This window comes from Lepidochelys kempii, chromosome 1 (genome assembly GCF_965140285.1).
Source record: "Lepidochelys kempii isolate rLepKem1 chromosome 1, rLepKem1.hap1, whole genome shotgun sequence".
In the NCBI taxonomy this organism is placed as follows: Eukaryota; Metazoa; Chordata; order Testudines; family Cheloniidae; genus Lepidochelys; species Lepidochelys kempii.
Window position 1 is genome coordinate 322,502,692 of NC_136380.1, and position 25,157 is coordinate 322,527,848.

The window sequence follows — 25,157 nt, forward strand, 5'->3', positions numbered from 1 at the left end:
TCTGCAACCAACACTTATGTGACTTTAACAAAATAATGACGTTTTAATATATCTATGACAGGGTAGCTAACAGTGTCCTTTCAAATCTACACACACACACACACACACACACACACACACTCTCTCTCTCTCTCTCCAATAACCAGTCACATGGCCTTGATATTTCAAACATTTTACACTGATTTATGGCAATGAAATAATAGCCACTTGTATGTTTAGAATAGACATCAACTGTTCAAAATCATCATTTGTGCTGGGAGTTCCATTTTAAAAAAATAAGCACATCAACCCCTTTCTGACAATAAGCAGTAATTAAGGAATTACAGTATTGTTCCATAAAAATATACTAATGGTGCACAGGCCATTTGCAACTGAACCATCAAAGTTTATATTTTTTTCTTAACAACTGAATAATTATACATTATGGATCCAAGTCGGCACTGGTTTAAACAGATGAAGCTGTCATGAAGTCACTGGAGTTGCACACCCCCACACACACTAAATTTGACCTGGTAAGTTCTAATTAGAAAAGCCTTTAGTGCAAGGATCTGAGCTTTCCCCCTTCCTTTGCAGAACTGTTGATATATATTATAGCTTGAAATAAGTGATCAGTATTGGAAGCGAGACTTTGCACTCTTAAGAGTCCTAAGCCTGACACTGAGGTTTTAGTAGGAAGGATTCTTCATGACTCTCAGGAAATGGACATTTTCAAATACCTCAGTTTCTCAGAACAGTCAGCATATACTATATTTTTAGGTTTCTTGTACAAACAGATTTTATATAGGGGCTGAGTTTTACATTTACAACAAAAAATGCCATGACATCTAAGAGCAGGAAGCCTAGTTAGGTTTAAAATTGTGAAAAAAATGAAATATCTTTTCATTAACATATTTGTATCCAAGTTAAAATATTAATTCAACCTGTGTTGTGCCTGGATGAAAGAAAAAGTTCTTTCTATAAAAATGTGAACAGGCTTCAGCCTGTAACGTGCTGCTCTCCAATTGCCTCCAGTACTCCTGGAAGATGGAAACTGCCTCCTTTGGGGGATTTTACTATAACAATAAATCACTGCATTAAGTGAGTGAATGTGCAGCATCCCTTATGGCGACCTGAGTCATTGCAAACCAAAAGTATTTACTTACAAGGGTGATAGATCTTTATGACAACAAGACTAGTTTGGATTCTATGCCTTTTCATATTTGTCATAGCTTTAGAACCACAAATTTATTTAAACCCACATTTTAACCCTTGCTGATAGCAAAGTTAACAGCTCAAAATTATTTCAGTGTAAGAACAAAATAAAAGCCTGTAGATAAATTAAGTTACACGAATGGCTAAATCCTTAATATTTAAGCAAAGTAAATACCTGGCTATGAGGTAATTTAGGGATAACCTCAAAATTGCTAAAAATAAGAACATAGGAATGGCCCAGCCATGCCATACAGCATTCATGTAAATCTGCAGATAAAAAAGGAAAGAGTTGCAGATTACAAGCTAAATTACAATGATTTGCATGAAACAATATCTGAACTGTGTTACTAGGTACACTGCTAAAACACAACTCCCAGAGCTATTAACACTTAAGGGTGTGAAAGCACCCCTGTGACTGATGAAAACGCAGCTGATTCATACACCCAGGGTCAAACATTAACTAGGAGATTCAGTCAATCACAATGAACTGCTACTTCAGCAGCTCTGAGCTGCATGCATGGCAGATGAATCTCTCATAGTCACTTGAGCACAACAATAACAAAAAGTCATTAGATTAACAGAATTTAAGACAGCAGGGGCCATATTATGATCATCTAGTCTGACCTAGCAAGGCCACACTAGCAGTGAGTCAGAGTGCTGACTGGAAGTCAGGGTAGTTCTAGCGACTGGGCACTTGAGGGAGAGGAAGCAGTATGAGCACCAAGATACTGAATTGTATTTTATTCACAGAAGCAATACTCCAATGTGTCACCAAGTTTAATACCATTCGGGGGAAGGAAAAGTGAGATGTCTAAGAAGAAAAGGGAAAAAATTATTTAGCACTCGCATAACAGATTACACTTCAGAAGTGCTTTACATACATAACTGCTCTCACCACCTTTGCAAAGGCCACTTTATGGACAAGTAACATAGTAAGGTGTTCTACTCGAAGCCACACAACAAGACAGTGCCCAGCCAGTATCAGGACTAGCAGCTCCCAGATAAGGCTCTTCTATATATATAGCAGACCACACTGCTTCTATATAAATCACTTTTCAGATGAGAAGCAAGAATTTGAGAGATGAAGAGATGAAAGAGGTGGATAGAGGTTTGGGAAAAGGGGTGTAGAGGCAGTGTTAGAAGGGGGTAAGGGAGCCCAGAATGGAGGTGGTTCTTTTTAATGTTCCTTGATTGGTGTATTAAAAAACAGTATTAAATCAGCAACCCATGTAGACTTGCGGGGTTACAATCAATGAAAGTGCAGCTGTAACTACATAAAATAATGAAACTTCACTTGCATGTTTTAGGATACTGCTAGAACTCTTCCATTCAGTTATCTGTAATTTATTTTTAAATTAGAATTTAGATTTTTCCAGCATATTTTAAATTAGATGTGGTGTGGATAAAGTGTGCCACACAGACAGATCTAGAGACCAAAGTTCTGTAATTATTCACAGACCAAGCAGTACAAGTCCTCCTCACAAAACTCTCACCAGTGTACATCAATTCTAGTTCAGTCTGTATGCCTATTCCCTGGGCCTCCCTTCTGACAAAGAGCGCCAAATTAATGCAAACTATGATGTTATGGTGGGGGTACTGACAGGAAAGACTTTCATTTGATGTGGAACTGTCCACTTTCGGAACTGGACTGAGATTGATAAGATATTTCACAGAGGAACATCAGTCAGATGATTGGACGCATTTTCTGGGGGGCGGGGAGGGAGTGGTGGCAATCGCAGGCAACAGGATGAAATATCCACTAGGCTGTAAACCATTTGCAAATATGGAAACTTTTGTTTGAATATCTGACATTGTTAAAAAATGAGCAAAGAATCCTAATATTAAAAATAGTTCTGAAATAAGAAAAATCATTTTATTTAATATAGAACAAAATTATACTACACTGTTTTGACTTTGCCATGTTTGCTAATGCTGAATTATAGTAGACACTTTCAAAGAATGCCACTAGGTGATGGCTATAGAGTTTTCAACCGTTATTACACCTGGAAGAAAAGGATAACTTACAATAAAGGCAATAGCAGAAGTGTAGATAGAATACCAATCTGATAAGGCAGAAAGATTCTTCACAAAATTAGTAACAGGTTTGGCACCTCTCTCTAGGCAGAAGAAAAAAACAAATGTGGTAAATAATTAACAGCAATTAAATCATTTGTAAAACAACAAAAGTAAATTGGAAATAATCTGAGATCTTTATTGCATGTTAAAGACAGATTTATGGATTGGATTACATACATTTTTATTTAAATGCAAGAGCTGCCCAAAATCTCAGCGCCCAAATTAGTTAAAAAAAACAAAAAAACACACAGCAAAAGAAAGACTTCAAGATTACTGAGCAATTAAAGAGAATCACACTCCCACAAACTAAAAAGGTTTTAACACAAAGAAGTACAAATATGATTTGAACTGTGGTTTAGATCCTTTAAATACTCTTCTCCTTCCAACCCTGTACCCTATTGATGGGCCCAATCTGATCTCCTGTCGTCCTTAGTCAAGACTCCTGTAAACTTCCAGGAGTACAGGACAAGGCCCTTAATTTCTATTGCTCAAAATTCATCTATCCCTGCTATGCCTTTCATGGGAAGTTCTTAAACAACCAGGGCTAGATTTGCAAAAGGGTAGCTCTAAGGACCAACATCACATCCTAAGGATTGCATGGAACTAGCTGGGAGGGCGATAGCACCAGAGGAGCTCATTGGTTTAATTGCTCTCTACAGCAGCTACTGTCAACAGTGCTGTACTGCATTAAGATGGCTGCCCAGCCTTTGCAAGACCCTCAAAAGAAGTTAGCATTGCTTGCCTTCCTTTGTACCTAGGCACAAGGAGTCTGGATGGCTTAGGGAAATCTTTACAACCCCTTACTTAAGTCAAGTCAGTCTAGCCCTCACTGCTCACCTGAAGGAATTAAAAACTATTCGGATCTCCTACGTAAATATCAAGGGTGCAATATGACATTTTTTACTCAGACAGGACTCCCCGAATTCCTAATAAGGAGGACAAGCCATAGAATAGTCTCCCAAAGCAAATGATGGAAGCAACACACTATGATAATTTTACTTTAAAAACTAGGCTGTACAAAGCAGTAGGATAGATGGAAACAATGAAGTACTCCTCCTGGTCAGTTATGGTTCATGCCTGCAAACTTTTACTGACTCTAGAAGGCCTCTATCTCTGCTCATAGTTCCATTAACTAAGTGGGAGCAAGGGTATGTAAGATAGGCTTTCAGTTACCCAGCTCTGAAGAGTTAAGTTTCACCAGACTGGGTATTTATTTAGCATACTGTATTACAGTTTTTATGGGAACGTCTTGTTTACTTAGAGCTTAACAAGGGAATAGCTTCTACCACTATTTAATAATGTGGTAGACAGCATCATCCCTGGTGTTATACTGCTTACTTAAGTTACTATCTACAACAAAGATTAATTCAAGGCTTCAGAAATGCTTCCACCTATAAACTGGCAGAAGAATTTCTCAGGACTTCTGCATGTTTATATGCACAAATATTAAGTTAAGCGATAAAAAAATCTGATTTAATGTCAAGACAATGATGTTGCTGGATACTTACTTAATCTTCTCATATTTTCAGTTAACCTAGAAAAATATGGATAATACAACATGATGTTAGGCAGATATTAAGCATTTCAGTGCAACTCAACATACCTGTACTTCTGTTCTAGTACAATATGTACAGCACATACATTAGACTGCGTATCAATGGTGTAAAGCTACTCTCAGCTGCCAAAATGCATTTAAAAATGAATTACAACTAAGCCCTATCTGATATCAAATCAAAATTGAAGCCAAAACCAAGCCTAATGAGGTACTTAGCCTCAGTGCTAAAGGAAAACTTTTCTTGCACCCTGCGGACCCAGTAACTAGTTTATGGGTATGTCTACACTGTAGCTGAAGTATACTTTCCAGCACTAATAGACAGATGCGCTAGCCCTGCTTGTGCTACCATGCTAATAATATCAGTGTAGCAAGGAACAGCATGAGTGGCAGCTTGGGCTAACCACCTGAGGACAAAACTGCCTGGACCCTCAGGCTGGCCACCCAAGTATGTACCAAAGTTGCCACCTGTGCTACCCCTGGCTACTCTGCTATTTTTGGAGTGCCCAGCTTGAGCAGGGCTAGCACCTGTCTGTTTACCCGAGCTGGAAAGCACACACTGAGATGCAGTGTGGACATACCGCAAGTCTAATTTCATTCTAGACATGCAGAAAAATATGGGATTTCAACTCTCTGCTGCTAACACTAATTTAGAAGCATACATACAGAGCCAAAATTAGCCCTGCTTCTTCAACTTCTCTAACTTTTTATACAAATATATTTCCTTACATGTATTTCATTATAGTAGAATCATTTGTGACAAGTTTTATGCTGGTTTATCCAAAAAGAAAAAACAAACAAACAAAAAAGTTCTACAAGTATTTTTACCTTCTAGCACTAAGTGGCTCTTCAGTTTCCACTGTGTTTTCCTCCGGCTGAAATCTGAAGTCTTCAACATACTCCCCAAATTTGTCATAAAACCACTTCTGGACTCTTGAACACATCATCTGACTGCGTTTATCTATAAATCCGAACAGCATATTTTGTATGTTAGACAAAAAACAACTTTTGAAAAATCAACTGAAAATAACTCATTTTGTAACATGCAACTAGAACTGCTCCAGATCTAGTTTTTCTTTGTAGTTTAGTGGCATTCTTTGTAAGTTATCACCTCCCTCAAGAACCCCACTGCAGATTCCAATGGGATTGAATGGTTCCTTCTCCACCAACTCTGGAAATTAAAAACAATCTAGAGCCATCCACTTTTTTAAATTAACATGTGTCTCCTGATCTTTTAAGAGAAATATTACAGTTAAATGTACATGCTTCTAGATAAAAAAGTTTTATTACAAGTAGCAGTAGTTCATCTAATTTGTATGTTTCTTCTCGATTGCTTCTCTTTCAGATACTCTGCCAATTATATACAGTAGGCAACTACAGACCAGTAAGCCTAATTTCAGTACTGGGCAAATTGGTTGAAACTATAGGAAAGAACAGAATTATCTGACACATAGATGAACATAATTTGTTGAGGGAAGAGTCCACGTGGTTTTATTTAAAGGGAACTCATGCCTCACCAATATATTAGAATTCTTTGAGGGGGTCAACAAGCATGTGGACAAGGATTATCCAGTGGATATAGTATACTTAGATTTTTCAGAAAGCCTTTGACAAGGTCCCTCACCAAATGCTCTTAAGCAAAGTAAGCGGTCATAGGATAAGAGGGAAGATCCTCTCATGGATTAGTAACTGGTTAAAAGATAGGAAACAACAGGTAGGAATAAATGGTCAGTTTTCAGAATGGAGAGAGATAAATGGTGGTGTCCCCCAAGGACTGCGACCAGTACTGTTCAACATATTCATAAATGATCTGGAAAAAGGGATAAACAGTGAGGTGGCCAAATTTGCAGATGATACAAAACTACTCAAGATAGTTAACTCCCAAGCAGACTGCAAAGAGTTTCAAAGGGATCTCACAAAACTGGGTGACTGGGCAACAAAATGGCACATGAAATTCAATGCTGAGAAATGCAAAGTAACGCACATTGGAAAACATAATCCCAACTACACATGTAAATGATGGGGTCTAAATCAGCTGTTACCACTCAAAGAGATCTTGGAGTCATTATGGATAGTTCTCTGAAAACATCCACTCAATGTGCAGCGGCAGGCAAAAAAGCTAACAGAATGTTTGCAATCATTAGGAAAGAGACAGATAAGACAGAAAATACCATATTGCCTCTATATAAATCCATGGTACACCCACATCTTGAATACTGCATGCAGATGTTGTCGCTGCATCTCAAAAAAGATATATTGGAATTGGAAAAGGTACAGAAAAGGGCAAAAATGATTAGGGGTATGGAACAGCTTCCTTATGAGGAGAGATTAATAAGACTGGGACTTTTCAGTTTGGAAATGAGACGAATGACAGAGGTCTATAAAATATTGTGTAGTGTGGAAAAAGTAAATAAGGATGTGTTATTTACTCCTCATAACACAAGAACTAGGAGTCACCAAATGAAATTAGTAGGCAGCAGGTTTAAAACAAACAAAAGGAAGTATTTCTTCACACAACGCACAGTCAACCTGTGGAACTCTTTGCCAGAGGATGTTGTGAAGGCTAAGACTATAACAGGGTTCCAAAAATAACTAGGTAAGTTCATGGAGGATAGGTCCATCAATTACTATTAGCCAGGATGGGCAGGGATGCAAAACCATGTTCTGAAGTGTTCCTAGTCTCTGTTTGCCTGGGAACAGGTGACGGGATGGATCACTTGATGATCACCTGTTCTGTTCATTCCCTCTGAAGCACCTGGTATTTGCCACTGTCAGAAGACAGGATTCTGGGCTAGATGGCTGTTCTGATGTACTTATGTTCATCTTTGCTTTTAGAAGAGGACAAACAAACATTCTACTTAATGTCAAATACTAAAGAACATTTTAACACCAGCATTCTCATTTAACTTCAAAGGAAATCAAGAGTGACACAGAGCACTCTTTCCTTTCATCCTGTAAACTTAGGTTTGTTAAGTTAAACCATGGCTGTGTGAACAGAAGAGTATATCCACATAATCTTCATATGTAGCTTTCCAAAAGCCTGAATAAAGAACCAACAGCTAGTACAGAAATGTTCCAGTATCATCTTGCAGATCAGTTTTGAGAGAAGAGCTCGTGTGAATAAAAACTGATAAGTGAATTAAATAACTAGTACTGACTTAGTCAAAACTACCTGTTCCATTGACTTGTGTCGGTGGTTTTGCAGGTTGCTGTGTTGTAGGCAGCTCTTCTGTTCTATAAAGAAAAAAAGCAAAAAGAAGAGATGAATTCCTGTAGAATCAGAGTATTTCATGCTTATAATTTCCCATGAATGAACCAGATGCATATTTTCATGCTGCAGAACTGCCTCTGCTGGGGAATGGGAGAAGTGCTGTCACTGTCTGTTTCCATGGCCGAGGCAGCACAAGAGCGTGGGAGGAGGGAGGCAGGAGGAGGAGTTACGTTTGTTTCCATTGCAGTGCAAGCTGTGCTGGTAGCCAACGGGGAAGTAAAATATTCACTGTAGATTTATTTTCACAGATTTTTAGAATCTGTGAAAACAGAATACGTTTACAGCGAAAGGCTAAAGCTTGCCCCTCTTCCCTGACTATTCAATTCCTCCTTCCTTTAGCTCTACAGCTAGCCATTCTACAGTTCATTCCAAGATATCTCTGTACACGTGTTGCATGTACAGTACAATGATCCAGAACTGATGTTCCCAACATGCATCAGGATTTCCTGACCATGCTTCCTTCCAATACTGCTGACTGGGTGGGGGATTGAGAAGCACAGTTCTAGAACAATACTCCAAAAGATTTAATTATGCCATCATTACTACTAGAGCCACCAGCTACTTATTTTCACTAAATTAAGAATAAGACAAAGAGTTTCTTTAAATATGGTATTGTTTATCTGTGCACAATACAGAGTGCACAGATATCAACTTATGATGAAATTACTTTTAAAACTTGCTGTAGTTAAGTTAATCATTCTTTCACTAGTGGGAAAATACAGGTTATGCAAAAGCTCAACATTTCTGTATATTGAACATACCAGGAGAGCTGAGGTGATAGATACCTGAAATGCCTACAGCAAATATGATTGGTCATAACAGATGAAATCAAAGGTCCTTCAAGTCCAATATCCTGCCAGTTTGAAAAGTTAACTTTGGTACATTTATATTCAAATGTTATCGCAATATATTTAGATGCATATACATGTCTGTTCCCATACCTAGTTTTCCATTTTGTTGTTATTTTTACACTAATTCTCAGCAACTCTATTTCAATCCATAGCCAGCTGCTGCTAGGATGCTCTTCGATAAAACTGTGACCTTCAGGCATCTTCCAATCCATACAGCATGGCTCTGATACCATGCAACTAAACTGCTCCACTGGAGAAGTTACTCTGACCGTGTAGGATATAATAAGAGCTTCTTTAACATGAACTTACATGATTTCCAAACCTACTGCTTGAAGCAAAGGTATGATAAGTCACAAACGCATTCTCAAAGTTTTATGATATAGGTGCTCTCAAGTGTATTTTTCTCCATAAACACTAAGAGCCAAATCCTGCCTAGGTCAGCAAACTGCAGATGAACCTTCCTCTAACTACAGGAATCATGCATACAAGGCAAATTCCACCGGATAGGCTGTGGGGCTCAGAAGTGCAACTAGCCTGATGCAATGCTGCTTATCTGTACAGGAGCAGCGTTCACCCCTAGCTGCTGATCACTGTAGGCTGCAGCATATACAGCACCGGGGAAGAGGAAGGATCCTGTAACAGGTAGAACATGGCCCCTCAAAGACATGATGCATCAGTCGGCCTGCTAGTCAGCTAGCAGCAATTAAAGGTTAACAGATCTCCCAAAGGCCCAGACCCTATTGTTGCATGGGGAGGAAGCTCCCTTCCATCCTCAAGTGGTGCTCCACTAGATAAACCTATGCAAATCATAACATCCTCCAACCTGGATTAAACCCCACTACAGCCAGGGGAGGAACACCAGTTATAATGTGGGCAAGCCATTGTGGAGATTAAGCATGAGGAAAGCCAGGCAGCTCTCTCCACCAAAGATGTCCAGAATGCAATTTGAATTCAATGTCTTAATGAGCTAAGTGACTACAATAAAAAAAGGATGTGAGGCAATGCTTCACAAGTCTCTGTTATGCACAACCTAATTAAATTGCAAAATTGATTTACAAGGATTAGATCCAATACCACAGAACTGAAAGTTTCTGGGTCTTGCCAACTAACTGTTCTTCAGACAGCCAAGTTATGTCACTACCTACCTGACCATAGGGAAGGGCAAAGAGACACAATTATTTGTCTGTGAATATGAAATGCAAAGAACTCAGCAACATGACACTATTCAGAAACAGAACTGAACATAGAGAACAACTGAAGGAGGGGCAGGTAATTTAGATCTCAGTTCCAAACATCTTTATATATTCTAATACTTTACAAACCTCCTCTATCCTGAACAATTCCCACAGAACTTTTACAGATTCAATATTGAGGAATAATTCACTTTCTGAAATGCAGACTGCTAAAATTACAATTTAAAAAATGAAAGACAGTGATGTGCCTCCTACTTCCTCCCTGGGCCTTTTCCATGCTGCATGGCATTCCTTTTTCAGCATCAAGCATTTTAACTCTCCTTCAAACCCCTTCTGAAAATTCATTAATTTAGTCTTATTGCTTAATTATGACTTCTGCACATGTATTATCTACTTCTCTAGTCTTGCTCTATTTATGTTTAAGCTTTAGTCACTTGCTATACAACTCATTTTCTCCCTCAGCTCTCTTTCCCTACCCCACTCTGTTTTACTTCCTGTTCCGTCAGCTTCATTACAGGCCCGCTCATGTTGCACTACACATGATGGTGTTTGCAAAATCAGGCATTTAGATTGTAAACTCTCTGTAGCACAATGTCTTTTTTAATCTGTAAAGCAATAGATATTAATAATGCCACCAGCAACTTCTCCTACTGACCCTGAAATATCAGGTTTAGGTAGGCAGGATATAATTATTCAAGCAAGTATTCTGCCAGGACACGGGGGTTCACACCTGCATTCTTACAAAGACGTACACAAAAGTGCCGCAGGAACCAATGGCCATAAGCAGTCAGGTCCTCGGCTTTGAGTCTTATTTGAAATACAATACCATGAGCAGCACAGTGACATTTTTTGTCACATATTTCTCGCAAGGAGAAAGGATTTTAACTTATGATTTAAAATTAGTTCTGAATGCCAATCTGAATAAGATTAATGCAACCTTGGGTGGTAATTTCTTGAGATGACTAAGCTAACATCTGCTTGCCACTCACCTCTGCCCACAGCCTGACAGCTCAGAATCAGGTTATGAGATGATAGTCCATGGCAGCTTTAGTTGCATCTGCGGGGGTGGGGTGTCACAGGGACTGTAATGAATTGCTTCAGACAGATTCATAGGGAGAAGCCATGAACTCCTTTGTTTCAGGCTTGTGCACTTGTAAAATAGTGGACCAAGTACTAGAACTAGGACACATTGAGTAAACAGGCTGGGTTGGAGACATCCTCTCTTCTCTGCAGCTCCTGAGCTCCTCCTTCAGCCAGGGAAATCCTGGGGCACACTGGCTTAATCACTGTCCCCACAACTCCCACGCCACCTGGAGCTGGGCAGCATGGTACAAGCTTCGTAAATCCACTCCAAATCCAAATTCAAAAAATCACATCAGTTCTATTGCAACTAGGAACTCCCACCCAGAAAAATGGGGAGAGAGGAAGGGCTAACTCTAAGGGGTACTAGCATTAAGATTACAGTAAGTCATATGCTTACTCAACCTCAAATTATCTGCACTTGAACGCAAGGACTGACTAAATTGATAAAAAGGCCACTGTACCCAATAGAAATGCAGATTTTTTTTAAATGGGTTCATTTGTGCTTAAGCATATTGCAATTAGGAAAGCATGAAATGTCATTTATAGCTGTTCATAAGTAGCAAATGACATGTAATATTACACAGTGGCAACGTACAGGGTCACATGCTTCCACTCAGTTCTGAACCATAGAAACACCCTGCAACAACATCAAGATATTAGTAAGCATGAGTTTTATAGCTGCATGCACGATGCATAAATTAAAAAGGAAACCTGACACCAGACATGCTGGTCATTTACTCCAACATTCTCAAAGTGTTACGCAAACCCAAGTGTTTTTTTGGAAGTTGCATGACATGACAATATCATTACAATTTTTGGAGGAAAAATTTTTTTTAAAAAAGCTTGGAGCCACTGTATACCCATTCTAACCACACTGAGGTACTTTGAAATTAAATTAAGTGTACTTTGCCACAAAGTGCATCATGATGTGGACAGAACACAGAGGTGGTCTCCAAAATGCCAGGATTCTAACATCAGCACTTCACTGGTGACATAACTGGCCTCCTGATGACTGCTACAGAAGCTCAGAGAAGCAGAGATTCTAGCCCTGCATTTCTTACTGCAAACACGTTCAGGGTTAGGCTATAAGTGTCCTCCAACCCTTGAAATATATTTATTTTAAAAGGGTGTAGGTAGACAATGACACTATTCTTCTCAAACTGGGGCAGGAAAAGTGTCATCCAAATTGTGCCCATGCAAAGTAAAGGTTTCTGAACTTGGAGTAATCTTACGTACAGCAATAGGTGAGTTAACACAACAGCGACATATATTCTGGATTTCACTCCTCTTGTTTGAATACACCCAACATTATTTTCATGTTAAATTTACTTCAGAGGAATGATTAAAGATTTACAAAAAATACACTGACTTCCCTTTCTCCCTGCCCACCAAACACTCCCATACTTGTAAACATCTAGCATACTTTATGTAGCTAACATCCTATGCTTGTAGGTTCTTTGCCAACAGAAACAGGACTCACACAGGAGATCCTGTCAACAAAACAATACTGGTCCATGTGTTTTTAGGATGAACAGATGTTCCTGGGATGTTAAAAGGTTTCACAACAAATAAAAACATTCTCAAGAGTAGTACTGTACATGCAACCTATCACTATCTCATGCAGATTAAAAATAAATAAAACAAGAAGTGCAGCCAACTGGATGTTTCACAGACGAGTGTTATGCACTGTCATCCAAAAGAGCCAAAAGAATCTGTGATGTGGGTCCTGGTCTCTCATTTGCTAACCTGGCAGATCAGTTATGCATCATTCCACTGGCAAAGCACTGCAGGCTGCAGCTGCTGTACCAAAGACTGGGCAGTCCAAGGACAACCCTACAAAAAAGCCTTTATCTGGGTGCCCTCATGTTCTCAAACAGTTCCTTCCCAAATACTGTATGTTGGTGTGGGCACCACAGCTTCAAAATCAAGAACAATAGAGAGAAACAGAAGAAAGAAGCCAGGTTTTTGACAAGATGGTCCTCTTAAGCATCCCTTTTCTTGCCTTCACTGAATTGTAGTTGCAACATCTGTATTCATCTTGGGGTACTTACAGGACCCAACAAAACTGTAGTATCTGAGTACCTCCTAACTATTTAAAAATGGAAGCAATCTTCTTCTTCCTACTCTACAGCTTGATTAGTTTTGGTTTTGTTTGGCTGTTCACGTTTGTAAGCGAGAAAATCGTTTGTGTCTGTGCATGAAAATCATTTAAGGTGTTTTAAAATACACTTTGTGTTACGTGTAACTGATCAAAAAGAAATAAAAGACACTTAATTCACTCAAGTGGAAGACACCTTAAAATAAAGACTGAGCTTACATGAGCATAAACATGGAAACTTTCTCAGTGTTGTCTTTTTTGTCTTACACACATCTGCATGCCTCACAAACAGAACAGAGGGCAGAACTGGTGAAACAGGAACAAACTTGGGGGTTCTGACAATTTGGAGAATCCATGTGCAACTTTTGAATTCTGTTTGATATTATGGACTATGTATCTATATCAAACTACAAACCCCATTTTGATTATAAGGCTGGTCTGTGCCTTCTCTGCCTTTTTACCTCCATCTTGATCTGAAATTCCAATGGGTGGTAACACAAGGATTACAGTGGTCTTCTATTTAAATGGAGGAACCCTAGTTCAATGAGCTGGCTATCATCAAGAAGAACCAGTCCACCCAAGATGGGCTGGAATCCAGACAACTGATTGCCTGACTGGGGGTTTGAGGCTGAACAGAATATCACCTGATAAAGGGGGCTGGAAGTCACAGAAGGAAGGAAGGAAGGAAGGAAGGAAGCAGCCATTTTACAGAGGGAGAACGAGAGGGAAACTGGCTACAAGAGTGAGAGCTGACTCCATGTTACAAGGAGAAGGCATAAACAAGACCTGGAACCCTGAAAAGACACTAATCCTGACCCCAAAGAACACCTACAGTGGCAAGGAAACTGAGGCAGGGAATAGTGTTCAGGCATTTGTTTTTATCTAGATCTATATTTACACACTTCTTGTGGGGTCTAACGCAAAGAGCAATTGTTTGCAGAAATCCTTTTGCACAGTCTGTGCCTAAGCTTTAACTATCACATATTCCCAAAGGCGTAAACTACGTATGAGTGTCTACAGGATGAAGCTCTGGGAAGGAGTGTACTTGAGCTACTGGAGTTTCTTGGGCTGTCAGTACTGGCCCTGGGGGCTTAGGGTAGCTGGGCCTCGGGGCTCCACTTCCAAAAGGGGTATCAGACAGTTTGGCATACAAGATGTGTGCCAGAGAGGCTAGACCAGAGACAGTGCTGGAGCCTACCCAGACCAAGGGAAACTTAAAAATTACAAAAGCCCAGCATGTGGGTCCAACTACAGCATTCTGGTGAGTGTCCAGTAGCAGGAGCTCAACCAGGGCTGTGACAGGGATCATGTTAGATCATCAGCTGAACACAAGCTTCCAGTGCAACTCTGTGGACAAAAGGACTAATGCAATCTTTGCATACATAAACAGGAGAATTTTGAGTAGGAGTAGTGGGGCTTACATTACATCTGTATTTGGCACTGTGTCCAGCTTCAATATCCACAACTCAAGAAGAATATTGATAAACTGGAAAGGGTTCAGAGAAGAGCCATGAAAATGATTAAAGGATTGGGGAAAAGTGTCTTATACTGAAAGACTCAGGCTGAACAGATTGAGCTCCTGAAAAGACATTTAAGGAGCAACTTAATCAGTCTGTAAGTACCTACATGGAGAATAGAAGATTAAAGAGCTCTCTCTCAAATTAACAGATAAAGGCATAACAAGATCCAGTGGCTAGAAGCTGAAGATAGACAAATTCAGACTGGAAACGAGGCATTTAAAAAAAGAGAAAAAAAGAGGGTGTGTGTGTGTGTGTGGGCGGAAGGATTATTAACAAGTGAAACAGTTCACCAACTTATTCCAACGGTTGCGGTGGATTCTCCATCACTGGAAATTTTGAAATCAAGACTGGATGTTTTTCTAAAAAAAACATGTTCTAATTCAAAAGAATTAATTCAGGAAAGTTCAATGGCCTGTGTTATGCATGAGATCAGATTAGATAACCACAATGGTCCCTTCTGAACTTTTTAATCCATCAATTCTGACTTCCCTACTCTCTCTAGTGAAACCCTGGGTGAATAAACAAACATGAGTTTTTTAATGTTTCTCTGTAACTCTTCACTCAGTGCCACCCAGATAGTTCAGCTGACACTTGAGCTATACTTTATGCAGTGATTTCTCTTACCTTGTTTTAAGTACTTCATTGACCTTTTGTTCTAGTTCCAATCTCCTCTGACGTTCTTTTTCTAGTTCTTGTTTTAAGGTTTCGGCGTTTGTTTCTTCTCTGAGCTTCCTGAGCTCTTCCTCTGTTAAGAAAGGAAGGAAGAAAGGTTTAATTACCTTGAAGTGTTAAGAAAAATCTAAAAAAAGCAACGCATCAAGACAAATAAGTAACCAAATGGACTGCTTTACATGCATGTCTATGCAAATATATTGTCCAGAAGAACAGAAAGACCAATTTATATAATATTTTGTAATTGCTGTTGAATATGCTCTTCATAAAAAGGAAGTCTATTTTTCAACATGTCCATATGCACCATAGAAAGGTAACATTGGTTAACAATTATTTTAAAAGGATGGGGTTAATTACAATGCACTTGCAAAACAGTTAAAATACTAAAAAAGAAACATGAAATAAACTTGAGGCATAAGCTATCAGTACCCAATACAGTTTTCTATATTGGATCCCAGGAACAGGGAAGTTTCTCAAGTGATAGAAGGGTTCTTCACATTAAGATACAGCACAGGAAATACAAGGCAATTTTTTATTTTCCCTTTACATTAGATATAGGTCCAAACCAACACCCTAGATCTGAGCACTTTTAAATTTGGGCAAGTTTTTAATATAAACTTTGCCACTGAGGCCCATTCCTACCCAAGATGTAGGTTACATTTCAATAGGGTGTTATGATACATGCTTTTAAGAAAAGCCTGTCGTGTTGAATCAACCAGTACAACCAATGAAAAGCCTACTTAATGACTAATTAATCTTGCAGTCTGAGAGGTTGGAGAGTTTACTAATAGTATCCTTTTCACAATTCCATATTAGTCTCCAATGAACAAAAGGATTCAATGTCACTTCCAGCACATCACTCTGAACAGATGCACAAAGGCATGAAACAAAACAAGACAGGAATTCTCATTAAATTTTTAAAAATGAAAGTTACTCTGCTCAGTATTTTGTTGCTTTTTTTTTTAATTGCCTTGACAATAAGCAGGAGAACAGCTGTAATGTCTCAAACTCAAAGCAAACCAGACAAGGGAAACCAGCTAATCCTGCTATCCCCACAGAAACAGATCTATGCTATAAGTTATTTCATACAAACTAACAACACATGCTTATAATAATATGTCCTGTCCTCTGGCTAGCTCTTCTGTGGGTTGTGCAATTTGCAAGAACATTTTAATATATTTTAAGTGAGTTGGTGGCAGATAGGGAGATGTTCTGTCCACTCTCCATTTCCCTCAACTCTGAATACACACTAAATGTTTACAATACATTTGGGGTAAAATAAGTGACTCAAGTGACTGATCATAGGATACAGCTCAATTTATTGCTAGGTTACTGGTTCAATTGCCACCCATGTCTGGAGGGAATGAAAATTTTTATACCACTGATGTCTTGTAAGGAGTCCCTGCAAAAAGACGGTCAAGTATTGAATGAGCATGGAAACAAAGCCACCCTCAAACCCCTAAAGGAGTTTCCTCTGTGTCAGTGTTGTGGCACATTAGGGAAAGAAGGAGGAGGAAACTTTGACAGCTATTGCACAAACTGTATCTGTTTTGTAGATAAACAAAACAGTTTCAGCGTAACAGTCAATGAGCCAGGGGTGACAATTCAGACTAGTTAAAAGTTAGTGAAATATTGCAACAAAGTATCAGGTGAAGCCCCAGTGCTGGGTAAAAATGTAATGGGCCAGAGCGAATGAAATATACAGATTAACATTAACATTACAATGAAGAAAGACAAAATGATTTTACAGTGTAGATGTACACAGCAGACCCACCAAGTGGTGCATATAAACCTCAATCACCATGAAAGATTGTTGCTTAGACCCTATTTCCTTTCCACAGTTTGTTTTCATTGATTCAGTCATACAAAATTAAATTGAAAAAAGTCAAGCATGTGAAAATCATACATGTTGCCTGAATCATCACACAATGTATAACTTATGAGTTCTGGTTGATATTATAAAGTTATTATGAAACTACTGTACCATGGAATGCATAAATATAGATGTGGTACTCCGGGGGGGGGGGGGAGGATTCTGTGCCAAAAAAATTACATATCCTGAAAATTTTGTCAAAACAATACACTATAATCTCCAGTTTCAATTGTTTTGGTAAGTTATTTAAACTACAATACAGAAAAAAGTCACGAATAACTATTCAGCATTTCCTAAATACATTAAAGTTAAGTTACAAAACACTTGGTAACTAATAGCCTGCATTTAAATTACATTACAGAACACCAAACAGCAAAGAAAGAAAGAACAGAATGTAGTTTTAAATTGCTCAGACTTTCACACATGAAAGTCATACCATTTCGCTAATCATTGTCCTGGACCTGGCTGGATACTTTGGGAAGCATTTGGTTCTGATTTTCCTGACATTTTATTTACTGCTTGGTAAATGTATTATTTGCCCTCAAAGTCTTTTTTTTAAAATGAGTAAGTATAATAAATCCTGAGCTGTAATCTAACCTCACTGTGCCACTTTGGCACAGGAAAAAACTGAGAAAGCACATAGATCTGCCTAGCTGATTCCCTTACTGTCATTTATAAGGCTTTACCTCACTCTGGCAATGTAGGGGCCTTAAAGGTTTTACAGAATGGGAACAATTAACTAACAATAGGAACATTAACAATGTTACTAAGCTGGCAGGCTGCTACACATCTGCCTCAGGGAATGAGATCAATAAAGCATCAACAGCAACATTAACAAAATGTGGGGCTGGTTTTTTTACAAAAGCTATTTTCTTTAATTTCAAAGCAAACAATTTTCAGTAAAATGATACTATTTAATTGGGTGTTTTTTCGATTCTCAAAAAGTTACAGGCATGTTACTAGGCAGGCAGGCTGCTACATTTCTGCCTCAGCAAATGAGATCAATTAACTAGCAGGCAGGCTGCTACGTTTCTGCCTCGGGGACAGAGTCTTGCTCATGCATAATAAAAAGAACTAGCCCCCTGCACGCCCGGCAAGCCACATTAGTAAGCGAGAGGGACAGTGTCTCCCTCGCTTGTTAGCCAGCCCAGCCCCATGACAATGATTAACATCTCCCCCATAGGCATGCCCAGTTCCCTCCACCTGCACTGATTTGCGTCTCTGAGGCTGCTCCAGGCACGCCAGAACAGATGCGCTGCCTGGGTTACTGGGGAAGAGGCATATGTCCCCCTGCAGATTTCTTTTGTATTTTTCTGCACAGGGAGACACAAAAATATGCAGACCGGAGCATAGAATTCTGTCAGGAGTAATGGAGTCTGCCATGTGCTTTCAGTGCTGTAGTGTGGCCCTCCCAGTTCATAGAATCATAGAATATCAGGGTTGGAAGGGACCTCAGGAGGTCATCTAGTCCAACCCCCTGCTCAAAGCGGGACCAATCCCCAATTAAATCATCCCAGCCAGAGCTCTGTCAAGCCTGACCTTAAAAACCTCTAAGGAAGGAGATTCTACCAACTCCCTAGGTAACGCATTCCAGTGTTTCACCACCCTCCTAGTGAAAAAGTTTTTTCTAATATCCAACCTAAACCTCCCCCACTGCAACTTGAGACAATTACTCCTTGTCTTGTCATCTTCTACCACTGAGAATAGTCTAGAACCATCCTCTCTGGAACCACCTCTCAGGTAGTTGAAAGCAGCTATCAAATCCCCCCTCATTCTTCTCTTCTGCAGACTAAACAATCCCAGTTCCCTCAGCCTCTCCTCCTAACTCATGTGTTCCAGACCCCTAATCATTTTTGTTGCCCTTTGCTGGACTCTCTCCAATTTATCCACATCCTTCTTGTAGTGTGGGGCCCAAAACTGGACACAGTACTCCAGATGAGGCCTCACCAATATCAAATAGAGGGGAACGATCACGTCCCTCGATCTGCTGGCTATGCCCCTACTTATACATCCCAAAATGCCATTGGCCTTCTTGGCAACAAGGGCACTCTGTTGACTCATATCCAGCTTCTCGTCCACTGTCACCCCTAGGTCCTTTTCCGCAGAACTGCTGCCTAGCCATTCGGTCCCTAGTCTGTAGCTGTGCATTGGATTCTTCTGTCCTAAGTGCAGGACCTTGCACTTATCCTTGTTGAACCTCATCAGATTTCTTTTGGCCCAATCCTCCAATTTGTCTAGGTCCCTCTGTATCCTATCCCTACCTGCCACCATATCTACCACTCCTCCTAGTTTAGTATCATCCGCAAATTTGCTGAGAGTGCAATCCACACCATCCTCCAGATCATTTATGAAGATATTGCACAAAACCAGCCCCAGGACCGACCCTTGGGACACTCCACTTGATACCAGCTGCCAACTAGACATGCAGCCATTGATCACTACCCGTTAAGCCCGACAATCTAGCCAACTTTCTACCCACCTTATAGTGCATTTATCCAGCCCATACTTCTTTAACTTGCTGACAAGAATACTGTGGGAGACCGTGTCAAAAGCTTTGCTAAAGTCAAGAAACAATACATCCACTGCTTTTCCTTCATCCACAGAACCAGTAATCTCATCATAGAAGGCGATTAGATTAGTCAGGCATGACCTTCCCTTGGTGAATCCATGCTGACTGTTCCTGATCACTTTCCTCTCGTGTAAGTGCTTCAGGTAAGTGATTCCTTGAGGATCTGCTCCATGATTTTTCTGGGGACTGAGGTGAGGCTGTTCAGGTGCAATGGTGGATTGTTGGACCTATAATTTTTGGTCACCTATTCAAATAGAAGCACCTTGGGACAATGGGTTGGCTAATGCCAAGGGAAATCAATTTAATGAAGTTTTGTTTGCATAGGGCCGTAGAAGTGGAGAGTGAAAAACCCTCAGCAACAAAATAAAGAAAGCAGGTTGTTGTTGGGACATGTAAACTGGAGAGAGCCAGATGCACAGGAAATTTGGAAAGGAGAGGAGAATGCTTTCATAGCAGAGGGTCCTGCTTAACTGCAGGACCAGCCAAGAAAGAAGAGTGCTAGCTGACTTTAAGAGGGGGACTCCATGATCCTGGACCCCTCAGAGGTCTCTGCCCTCAATCCAAAGGACTCTCCAGAACAGTGACAAAACTGACGCAGAGAAATGTCTATAGGTGTGTTTATTATTTTGTCTAGATTTGTATTTCTTGTAATATCTAAGTAGAGTGATTGTGTTTAAAATCCTATGCAAAAGATGTCTGTCTGGGTGTCTGTTGGCCTGCACTTTCACATGGCCCTGAAGAATTAAACTGCAAACCCAGAGCACCCTCTCAGCTGGAGTTCTGGGACAGCATGTGCTTAAGCTATGAGCAGAGTCTGAGGGGTCAGCACTGTCCCAGGTACTAGGCAGTTGGACTGCAGGGTCTCATTTCTCAGAAGATAGTGCCAGATCAATCAAGAGTATGCCTAGACAGCCCAACCAGGGGCAGTGCCTGGACTTTGTTCAGACTCAGAAAGTTTAAAGCACACAGCCCACTTTGCTGGGCCCCAAACCCAACCACCTGGTGAGTGTCCAGCCAGGAGGGGCTCTACCACTGCTGTGTATGACAGTTAGCAAATTCCTGAATATAAGTTGGAACCTTAATTCTGGTCTCTTGTGCATTCATCCTATACATTGAATGAGGCAGGGGTCCTATGGGAAAAAATATGTGATCATCATATTTAAGACTGTACAATAAAGCATATGCACAAGATAGCAAAATTAAGATTGCAAGGACAACCATAAATCTGACATTTCCTAACTTTCAAGTTCATAATTTTGGAACTCAAATAATGTTCCTTTAATGTAGACTTTTAGTATGTGATTTCCTAGGTTTTTGGGGAAGGTTTTTCTAAAAGGAAAACAATGGTAAAAACAGCCCCCATATCAGAGGAGTTTGAACTCTAGACATTCAGAACTTCAGCATATAACTAACTACATTAGGTAGCATCAGCAGAAGACCTATCCCAGAAGGGAAGCAGAAAGGGACCATGCACTGGTCCAGGATATGTTGGTGTTGAAGACGACACCTCCTTCCCCCAATTTCCCACCAATACAGCTGCTTTGGAGCAGTAGCAGACACTCCCAATGCAACGTCTCCTACTTTTGACAGCAGTGTAGGTCTGGCTCTTTAGAACGTTCATGTGCAGTTAGTTTGGCATGCTTACAAATCCTGCTAAGTAACTGAAGAGTAAGTGGCAGTTTTCAACAGTTTGTAACTCGGGCAAATCTGAACACAATTTAATGGGACAAAGATAGACACGTCTCTAGCTCCAGGACTTTGTCCCTGCAGAATTTCAATGGTCTGCTGCACACAGTGGAGTTCTTAGAGCTACTCAAAAAAAGTCCACAAGAATCTTTTACAGGGGAAAATTCTTCAGGGTACACAGCAACTTGTCTGTAAAGTATTACAAATGGGTGAATCCTACTGCACCCTCAACAGATGACAAAAACTTGAATTAGTACCTGAAACTCAGCCCCCCCTCCTGTGATTTGATCTTAAAGATCCCACCCCCAGTTCCCAGAATACAGACACACATACACACGCCAGAAACCTCAGTCTAAGTTGGCTTTTGCTACAGTTTTCTTCCAGGACCTTCTATGATGTAGCTCCTTACGTCCCTCTGGCCCAAACATACACTCCCACACACTTTATATACTGGACCTACCTACCAGCATAATTTTTCAGTAATTACAATGTACAGTTTTAGCACCACCACCAAAGGTGATTTTAGAAAAGCGCCCTGCAATTTTTTCTGTAACAGGGTCATGTCTCATTCTATTACAAAGACTTGGGTGCTGTATAAATAAAAATTATTTTAAAAAAGTCATTAAAACAATGAAGGGAAATTATCTGAACAAGTTTAAATTGTAAGATTTAAGTACAATTAAATAGTTTATAGTTTAGGCTAGATAAGTATATAGTACAATAGACCCTAATAGCAGAAATCATCAGCAGTAGGATGAGATTCCAAAACAACTTTTGGATGCAAGATGAGATTCCAAAATAAATGTAGGGTCTTCAGTTTTTCCAAAGCATCCCCCCTCTTCACCAATGCCTTCCTCAAATATGATAGCCAAATTCTGTATGCCTTAGATCTAGAACTTCATATGACAACAGGAAGTTTGTCTGCACCAAGAATTTTTGTCTGCACGGTAACATCTTGATGCCAGAATAAAATGTCTAGAGGTTGTAATGATACAAAAGGCAGTTAGGTCAAGACATCTACAGCTCCGTGCAGATAATGCACATTTCAGTGTTTTCCTTATCAAATATCCTTTGATGATACTAGTTAGCTAGAAGACCACCTTTTCATTAGATTGAATACTTTTGAAGTGAAGCAGGTAATTTTTGGCAATGTCTGTATGTAAAATAGTAACATACTACATTATAGACTGGGAAGACTCATTATGGCAGTAAACTAGATTTCTAATCTCATCAGAAATGCACACATGGTAAGGAGGACAGTCTTCTCTTAATACCGATCATAAACTGCTGCAGTATCTATTGTGCCTTTTACCAGATAATCTATGTAGCAGCACTGCTTGCTAAATATAGAGGTATGTGACACACTGGCAGACCAGGTGCCAGCTCATTCCAAGGTCACTGGGCCGCACTGAACACTTAACTGACAAATGCATAGCTGGAAACCAGTCTGGCTCGTCTGGGTCCTAGTGTTGTTAAAACAGACAGAGTTGTAAGAACGTGTTTAGACATTATGAAATGCTTGTCAGATGCTGCATGTAGTAATCTTATTTAGAATATCTGTATCCCACATTATAGGATAATATTTAAGTGTTTGCTCTGTAACTATAAAAACATTTGATAAGACTATAAACCCCACAGTAAGGAGAGAAGCATTACTTAGTGTGAAATACCAGTTTACCACAACTTGTGTCATCTCCTTCCCAACAAAAGAAGCCTATAGACTCAGGCCAAACCATTGTTGAACATCAGTGGACAAAACACTTTGTTGATTGCTTCCCCCACACCCATGAAGAAGGTATGTGCATAAGCCCTCATCCCACCACAGCTTGAACACTGGGAGAAGGGAATAAAAATCCCTGCTAAGGAGAAATTGTTATCACTACGTTGCTTGGAATTCAAAGAGGGCAATATTTATAAGCATAAGCAAGGGATCCCCAAGCTCCTTCGCTTGGGTTAGCCACAACGAACATATAGAGAGCTTGTATGCAGTGTTGTGGTAGCTTTTTCAGTCCCAGGATATGAGAGACAAGGTGGCTGAAATAATATATTTTACTAGACCAACCTTTGTTGGTGAGAGATACGTGCTTTCAAGATTATACAGAGCTCTTCTTCATGTCCAGGAAATGTACTCAGATTGTCACAGTTAGATACAAGATAGATTTGCATATTATAGCAGCTACTATTACCTTTTGAAACCTAAGACTGTAACTCATTTGTGTGTGTATGTTTACCTGCATTAACTTTTTAAATAACTAGTTCCTTTCTTAGTTAATAAATCTTTAGTTAGTTTTTTTACAGGATTGGCTATAAAGTGCATACTTTAAAGAGAGCTCTGCAGTGCAATTAACCTGGGGTAAGTGATTGGTCCTTTGGGCCTCAGAGTAATCTGAATATTATTGTGATTTTTGGTGTAAGGGACCCTCTATCACAAAGGCAGGACTGCCAAGGCGGCAAGATAGAGCGGAATATCCAAGGGGACTGTGTGATTCCATGTTAAGGCTATTGTTGTGCTTGTGGAGTTCATACTTGTTACTTGGCTGGCAAAATCTAATTACAGAACATACAACTGATTTGGGGTTTGTGTCCTGCTTCTTGACAATCTGCCCTAAGTTGGCACCCACATTCGTGAGTCACTCCAGGCAGCCTGATAGTATGTTTGTGTGATAGTACCTCAAATTTCAGGTCAGTGCTGGAGTACAGCCCATAAGGCAAGATTTATGTTTACCAAAGCAGTACAATATCAGGCACTGTATTATACTGACTTTGAGGACAATGAGTTGAATAAAAGTGGCAATGGAAAGGTTAAATATGCGCTCTGGTTATAGATAGTTAAACACTGATGTTTCCCAGTGTAAGCTTAAGACAGAAATAGTTCCTCTATGTCTGTGTTAATTATGGTAAATCCGCTAGGACTCCCTGAATACTATTTCAGTTCAAACATGTTGTGTAATTGGTACAGACTAACATACTAAATCCCAGTCACACACTGGGAAACTGGATCTGTCAGCAACAATGGCAGCGCCAGACACTGTAAAATAATTTTAACAAGTACTTACTACCATTGCCAGCTTTGTTATTTCCCCGGAAGCGAACATTTAAAAGTTTTCCAAGAGGGTCAGACATACAGTACTGCTTGTAGAATGTCAGCATCTGTCTGACAGAGTTCAGAATAGGACTCTTGACGTATTAACTACCAGGCTTGTTCCTATTTTTGATACAGATTTCAATCGAAGCCAGTAACCCCAATATCAGTAATAAAAATAAACTATAAACTAACATTTACATATTCAGTCAACCACAGAGATCAATATCCCATTTCCCCCTATCTCCTGTGGTGTATCCAATTGCTCAAACATTCAGAGGAAAGCTCATTTTCTGCCTGAGGAGAAAACACAGATGAAAGCCTAAAAGGCATCCATGCCATTGCTTGTCATTTTCTAATTCACAATATTTAGCAGCCAGATCTGCCAAAAGAAAAAACTCCATAAAAAAAACCCAAATTGTTTTTTTGTCTCCTACCAC

At 39.7% G+C, this 25,157-nt stretch overlaps 1 protein-coding gene across 6 annotated transcripts in view; it reads right to left on the bottom strand.

The window, feature by feature from the left end:
* GRAMD4 (GRAM domain containing 4) overlaps positions 1 to 25,157 on the bottom strand; it is a 146,948-nt gene that overhangs the window by 20,576 nt on the left and 101,215 nt on the right. For all 6 annotated transcript variants that reach the window (XM_073328371.2, XM_073328373.2, XM_073328370.2 and 3 more), the window contains 6 exons: positions 15,460 to 15,580; positions 7,992 to 8,053; positions 5,648 to 5,780; positions 4,776 to 4,801; positions 3,217 to 3,308; positions 1,367 to 1,458 (listed from right to left, as the gene is read on the bottom strand). In XM_073328371.2, the coding sequence (XP_073184472.1) occupies positions 1,367 to 1,458; positions 3,217 to 3,308; positions 4,776 to 4,801; positions 5,648 to 5,780; positions 7,992 to 8,053; positions 15,460 to 15,580 (526 nt within the window). The remainder of the gene's footprint in view (positions 1 to 1,366; positions 1,459 to 3,216; positions 3,309 to 4,775; positions 4,802 to 5,647; positions 5,781 to 7,991; positions 8,054 to 15,459; positions 15,581 to 25,157) is intronic.